The 7448-nt window shown below is 32.0% G+C and overlaps 1 protein-coding gene across 2 annotated transcripts; it reads right to left on the bottom strand.

The window, feature by feature from the left end:
- Positions 1–219: 219 nt before the first annotated feature.
- LOC105633062 (zinc finger CCCH domain-containing protein 18) lies at positions 220–4747 on the bottom strand. 2 transcript variants are annotated; one of them, XM_012215584.4, is made up of 8 exons: positions 4353–4747; positions 2421–3372; positions 2168–2335; positions 1896–2075; positions 1584–1660; positions 1208–1378; positions 988–1105; positions 220–883 (listed from the first exon to the last, which is right to left on the bottom strand). In XM_012215584.4, the coding sequence occupies exons 2-8, from the start codon at positions 3344–3346 to the stop codon at positions 814–816; spliced, it is 1710 nt and encodes a 569-aa protein (XP_012070974.1). In that variant the 5' UTR covers positions 3347–3372; positions 4353–4747; the 3' UTR covers positions 220–813. The 2 variants fall into 2 exon arrangements, with proteins under 2 accessions (XP_012070974.1, XP_012070977.1); XM_012215587.4 differs by having other exon boundaries at positions 2430–3372; positions 4353–4743.
- Between the last annotated feature and the right edge of the window lie 2701 nt (positions 4748–7448).

The following is a 7448-nucleotide window of genomic DNA, read 5'->3' on the forward strand; positions in this document are numbered from 1 at the left end:
ATACAGTAATCGCATCTGTTTTCCACTACCAATATGCTAAAATAATAAATTAAAACTACACATCAAGGTGAGGTTATATGTGGTTCCCATAGTCTGGATGTCCTTAACGATTAATTCCATATTAAAAAAAAAGAAAAAACAAATCTTTCTTGGTTCTAAATTTGGTACGTACATCTACTAAAATAAATGAAAAAAGAAAGAAAGACAAAAGCCAGTAACTAATAGAAATGGAGGATAATATCATTCTTTGTACTTAAGCCAAAAGAAGGGCAATAACAGTAGCTGGCTGGGCAAAAAGAATGCCCAACATGTGAGATTTAAGAAAAAAGGGATAAAAACTATGAACAACCTTTTCTAAACTGGTATGAGCCAACTACTAATCCTTCTGTAGAAGTTATTTCATCTATTTGTGAGTGTTGCAGAGATTTTAAACACTAACTTCTCTGAAACACTACATATGTTCTAATTCCTTGGTTCTGCTAAAGAGTAATTACATCCGCCGCTAAAGAGTAAAATATCCAAACCTTCTTCTTGCATTGTTTCTGTAACATTAGAACAGGGGAAAAAACTGTAGCTTTCTTCTTACATGTACTCCTGTGTATCATATTCTGCTTTGCTACCTTTTTACCCGGTAAACGGGTTAGATGGATTGCGAGGAGTTGCTAAGCCATTCTGTACTTGCGTGAACAAGTTAAGGGAAAACCGAAGGGAAAATTTTCAAAAAGGAAAAGAAGGAGCTGTTATGTATCAAACCAAAGATGTTGCTGTTGCCTTTGTTTCTCGTAACTCTATAATTCTTCTGTTCTGCTGAATCTATATGACTGTAGAAATGCCGCTAGCTATTGGAGACGCAAATGGGCTCTCTGGCAAATTCAGTCCTTGACTGCTCAATCCATGAAAAAACAAAGAGAAGAAAGGAAAACCTTTTGTCAGCTACATAAATCTTGAGATCAAGAACACAACATTCTATAAGAAGTTGATGTTTACCTGTCCTGGTCTGCATAATTGGTCTCGGTATGCCTGAATCTATCATCACTCGCTGAACCACTGTTCAGAACGTCGAGCAGGTAACTAAAACGTTCGGTGGATGGCAAATTGAAATTATCTGCAAGAGCAGCGAGTTGAAATAATATGACTAATGAACATTAAAAGCATATGCATGGACATTGTAGCAGCAAAAAACAGAGAAGAAAATACTAATACTAACCTTCTGAGAATTTTAGCCCATTCATAGAGTAGCCAAAATAGGACTGATTGGTCATAGGCTTTGGAGGTATTCGCAACTCTGCAAGCCGCCTCCTCTCAAGTTCAAGAGCTTGCTCCTGCTCTTCCAAAAGCTGCTTCCTCAGCAACCTTGAGGTCTCATATCCTCTTGGCACTAAAAGTATTATGAATATATAATTAGATGGTGTAAAATAATGTGAAAATTACTAACAATGGTCTATTTGCGGTGTAGAATTCATCTGAATTTACCAATGCCAAATATATGTCTTTGGTTTCTTTGAAACTGTTAAAATTTAAGTTACATTAAACTTCCTAACTTTTCTTTTTCATTCATGGAAACTGCGGAACACCAAACTCACTTGAATGAAGCTCTGCATCCATGTCTAGATACTGAGAAGAGAAAAACAATGGATGCTCAATTCTCTCCTGATACTTCCTGCACCAAAATTTGAAGTGTGAGATACACAAAAAAAAAAAAAAAAAAAGAGAGAGAGAATTTTATATAATTCATAAGTAAGTTCATGTTCAAAATAATTTCTGCACTAATTAATTGCTGCAAATTTTTTTCCTGAAGAGGTTTATGAATCAATGCTTTAGGCACTGAATTATAATCATATAAAAACATGTGATGCTAGACAAACCAATGAATTTCAAATTTTTAGACATTTTACCTATCAACAAGCTTTGATTTTTCTCGGTAAGGTTTGACAAGGACCCGAGCACCGCAAACAAAATGAGGATTCCCTTTTGCCAAAATCATCTTCACAGTGTCTGCACTTTCAAATGTTACAAAACCAAACATTCTCTTCTGTTGGCATGGAATCCTTACATCCTCAACTGGTCCAAAAGTGCTGCATATAAGACCAAAAAGAATAAGAAACATATATATACTGAAAATATAAATGCCAAGAAGCCAGCAAAGAGTATCTCAACAAATAATTACTTGAAATAGTTGGAGACATCATCTTCAGTAAAAGTACTCTCAGCTGGAAATGTTAGATATATCTGTCGTGAACCGCTAACAATTGGACCAGGATCATTTCTATCGCCACGATTTTCCATGTATTTTGGAACATCTTCTGCTAAAATTACGGCATGCTGACCATGAGGTCTGCAACTCAAAGCAAGAAAATACACTAGTTAAAAACAAGCATATAGAAAGGTAATTAAATGGGGGAAATCCGATAGAAGCTCACATAATGCACCTGTCAATCAATCGAATACTGTTTTTCAATCTAGCAAGAAGCTTAGTCAAACTATAACCAGCTTTCCCATGTCTCTGACTCTCTGTAAGATACCCTTCAGCTTGAAGAACTTTTCCATACTTCTCGTAATATATCATTGGCAGAGAAGCAATTGAAACAGGATTTCCTTTTCTTGATTTTAAGAGCTCTATGATTTCCAACTCCAATTTCTCAAGTGAACCCGGTGAGAAAACTTGATCATCGTTGATAGAGTCAAATGATCGAGGAAAGCTCTCCGAGACTTGACCATGAAAGTACCTACAATTACTTCCATGCTTACAAAAACCCTTGTTGAAATAGTGACAAGTCTTAACTGGGAAGTCATTCAAGCTTGAATATCGACGTCCTGCCCTAGCACTTAAATTACTCAATGCAGCATCGGAGTAAAAATAATCACTTGGAAAACCAGAATTTCCCAAATTGACAGGCTCTATTTGGTCATCCAAACTCAAAAACTGAGTTTGGCCTTGGATCTCAGATGCAGAATCCATGTATCCCATTGACACAAAATCTGAATTATGCTTAGCCGGAGAATCCCAGTACGAAGAAGGGCTGCGAAAAGCTGCTGGGGACAAAAATGCAGACCGAGATGAAACAGGGGAAAAAGGAGTATACTGTGAGGGAAGTTCTGAAACAGGAGGTGAATTCAAGGACGGTGAGAGTGGTGAATTTGCCTTTTTGAGGGGAAATTGATTTAGTTCAGCTTTAGCTTTATAAATAATTTCTTGAATAACGACATCAGGACTCATAGCCAAATTGAACATTTCTTGTTCACCACCTCCATGTATAAGAAGATAACCAATAATCTTAGTAACATTCTCTGGTTCCATTTTACTGATTCTATTGTGCAAAATCCTTGTACCATCTGAAAAATCCATCTCGCAACTAGGACTGTCTGTAATCACTGCAAATATATAATTAAAAGAAAAAATTAAAAATATATAAATTAAAAAAAGAAAAAGGAAAAAAGAAAATTACACTTCATAATCATTGTATGCACCAGAAGATATACTAGGTAGTAAAGTACTAAAAGAAAAAAATTTTCCTGCCCCTCTGTATTTCAGCAGAGAGAGTCAAAAAGTACAGAATCTAAACCGCCATAACAAGTTGCAGATCCAGTAAAAGCCACACAAATCCTCAAACAATCAAAATTAGGGTTTCCATTTTTTATTTTTTGATTTTTTTTCCGTCAGAGGGTTATGAAAGGAGATCTCCCAAGATTCCAAAAAAGGAAAAAACAATTCCTTCCATAGCCTATATCTTTTTGCACTATATTTTTGTCTATTTGAACGTAAAAGGTAATTTCATACGAGGAAATGTAAAAGTTATAACCTAAACATCGTCAGAACCAGAGATGAAATATTTTAACTAAATCTGGAAAAACAAAAACAATGTTAAATATAATGGAAGGTAAGGTAAATATGCAAAATCACAGTAAACATAATGATTTAAATATAGAAATGAAAGCAAAATACAAGAAAGAAATTTCGGGTTCTCTCTACCAAACAAAAACATGTGTCTTGAAGCAGCCTACAAATCCAGGGGAAAAGAAATAAAAAAGCTTTGATTTTGGTCATCTGAAATCATATAGAGGAGAGTTCAAATTGTTTTCAAACTCCACAACCCAATTTTTCTCACGCTAAAAATAATCCATTAATAAAAAGAATATATATATTAAAACACTCATGAAAAAAAAGAAATCCACATAAAGACAACAACTTTGCAGAGAAAAAATTTCATGGGTAGAAATCTACACGAAGAAAAACACTTTGAAGAGAGTTTCTGACAAGAAAAAACTAAATTTTTGCAAAACCCAGATGTGAAAAAATGATAAGACACAAAAGGAAAGACTGAAAAAAAAAAAAAAATACAGATCCCACATACCAATTAAAATCTTTTCAGTCTCAGTTTTGGAACAAAAGCTGTATATATCAGAAGAAGCAGAACCAGGAAAGATCTTTGAACACCATCTCTAAACACCCTCTTCAGTCTTCAACTTCTTTCTCTCAATATCATACTCACAGAATTATGCTTCAAACACTTCACAACCACAAACTGCTTCAGTATAATTTAGGAAGTATCAACAGTAATTTATAATATATATTGTATGTAAAGAAAGGGCATTCACTCACTTACAGATGATTAGAAGGAAAAGAAAAAGAAAAGCTCTCAATGATTAAAAATAGTTGCTAAGTCACTAAAAACACTATACAGTTTTTTTTTTTTTTTTTCTATTTTATTTTAAGCTTTAGGATTTTATATACTCATTTCCAAGTCTATAGATATCTTTATAAGCTACAGAAGAAGAAGGCTATAAATATTGCCTCATTTTCGACTTTGAATTTCAGATTTCAAAGGCTAAAGATTTTCCTTTATTTTCGACTTTGATTAAAACGGCTTGGACCCACTCCAATTACAATAATGGCCTTGTTTGTTTACTAAACTAGTACTATCCCATACTAAAAATAACAATATTACTCTTATTTATTTATTAACTAATTTCAAAAATTCCAATGCGATAAATTTAGAATTTGTAATACACATGTCGGCAAGATGGATCTCCCGAGTGGAATAAAAATGAATTTTGTTTTTGTCTCTTTAAAGACCTAAAAACCTCCCTAAATTTCTACCGTTGGATGTCGTAGATAGTGACTTTACATACATCCAACGGTGAGATCCACAACAAGGACGTATGGCTTTGGTGTATGCAAGCAAAAGAACTGTTGTACAATATAATTTAATTTTTGTGTATTTTATTTACATCAAATGTACACTTAAAATAAAATAAAATATACTATAAGATAAGAATTTTTTTTTTCATCATTTGAATGAAATAATCATCATTAGCAGTTTTAATTTAATTAGATTGTGGGCCATGGACAAGAACCCATTTTCTCTTATTTAATTCATGTTTGTCAAATTTTGTTTTTTTAGGTTGAGAGCTTGATTTATACTATTATCCAATTTCTCCAACAAAAAAAATAATTATGCAACTTGATAATAAATTACAAGACTGGAACTAATAAGGTGGGTTAGAGGTAATAAAACAATCTCAATTTTTGTAAAAGTGAAAATATAAATACGATATTTGTAAGAATGAGAATATAAGTACCATCCCAAAGAAATGCAGTTTACTGTGAAAATATAAGTACGATCCGAAAGAAACGTCCTACGACCCGTTACAAGTACAATTTTCATAAAAGTAAAAATATAAGTACGATTTCAAAGAAGTGCAATTTACCGTAAGAATACAAGTACGATCCGGAAGAAACGTTCTACGACTTGTTAGTTATAAAAAAAAAATTACAACACTATAAATGGAAGAATGTGTATCCAAATTACCATCTGCAAACATGGTCAACATTAGCATGTGTTATTGAAAGATATTTTTTCTTTATTTCAAGAAAAAAAAAAGAAAGATATTTTTCTTTAATTATACAAAATTGTCAATGAAAAAACTGATTTTTTTTTTTTTGTTTCTATGGCCATTAAATTAATATTATGCATATCAATAAAAACAATTTTAAGTTTACTGTCTAGGATATTAAGTCAAATCTTATGATTAAATCAGTAATACTCCTCTTGCCACTTTATAAACTTCAAAATACTATATTGGATTTGTTGCATTCTGTTTCCTTTTTTAAATGAAAATTTTCTAAAATTTCATTGTCAGCCTCAAGGTGTTCCATGAGAGTTTATTTTAAGAGGTGAAAAGGTGAAATGTAAAGGAGATAAACCTTTTAGTTTTAGCTCATAAAATAAAGTTTTTTTTTATATAATTTTCACCTCAAAAAACAAAATTATAATGTAAACGAGACCATTAACGGAGATTAAATATTTCCATCCATTAGATGTATAAGAGTTGGATTAGATTTATGTAATCCGCCTGCTTGATCAGGGTATGCATAATGTCCATATTGGGCTCTTGCTATCATGAGTAGCAACGCTATGATCCTATGAAAAGGGGAAGGTGTCTTAAATCGAAACGTTAATACCTGACCAGTGGCCCGAGCCGACGGAGACAATGACTAACACACCTCGTAATCCCTTTTTTTGCAAAAAAAGAAAAAAGCATTCATAATGGATCAAAGAGTCAATATTTTTTTTTTACCTAATTAAACTAATAAATCATGGATCGACTCGAATAACCCAATCTCTTTACTAATCCAATCTCTTTTCATGCATTAAACTATTGGTCAGCATTTGCTTGATTATTTATTATATTATGGTATTTGATAGATAATAGTTATATTTTAAATTTTAATATCTATAAAAAATATAATTGAAATAGAGAAAATTAAGTTTTTTTTTTCTTTTGAAACAAACACTAAACACACGTAATATTCCCTAACATGACACACTTTATATCAAAATCATGATAATTTTAACATGTGAGACTAGAAAATTAATTTATAAGATTTTTAACCCTTAACTTTTAATCATTTAGGTGCTATGTTACTTTCCAACAACTAATCCAGATATTTTAACCAAACAAACCCTTAATTGAAAGATTAATTATAGACAAAGAGATAATTAAATTATTGAAAAAGCGAAAATTACCGTATGATGATCATTTTGAGTTTTGTTGATCATATGGCATTTAGAGATGATTACAATGTAACTTTCATACCAAGTGCAAAATTGTGGACATAGTTACTTTTATTATTTTATATTATGAACCCAAAATATCTTGTAAATTAATTTCAATTTAATGTCAATTAGGTTATGGTCTGATTGGTCTTTTCACTTATGTGAGAAATGAGAAATCTCAAGTTTAAGTCCTTCAACCATAATTATTTTCACTAATTTGGTGAATCAAGAGAAGAGTTACCCCTGTTGCATAGTGCACAGTGTTATTTTTACAATTTAGTTTGGTGACTCAATAAACTAACATTAAGAGCTTATTTAGTAAAAAGAACCCTTCTAAAAATCAAGACATGTCGTTAGCCTTGTGTTTCTTATGAAACGATAGATTGAATG

Source organism: Jatropha curcas, chromosome 7, assembly GCF_041381405.1.
Source record: "Jatropha curcas cultivar XTBG-Jc1 chromosome 7, XTBG_Jcur_1.0, whole genome shotgun sequence".
Taxonomy (NCBI): Eukaryota; Viridiplantae; Streptophyta; class Magnoliopsida; order Malpighiales; family Euphorbiaceae; genus Jatropha; species Jatropha curcas.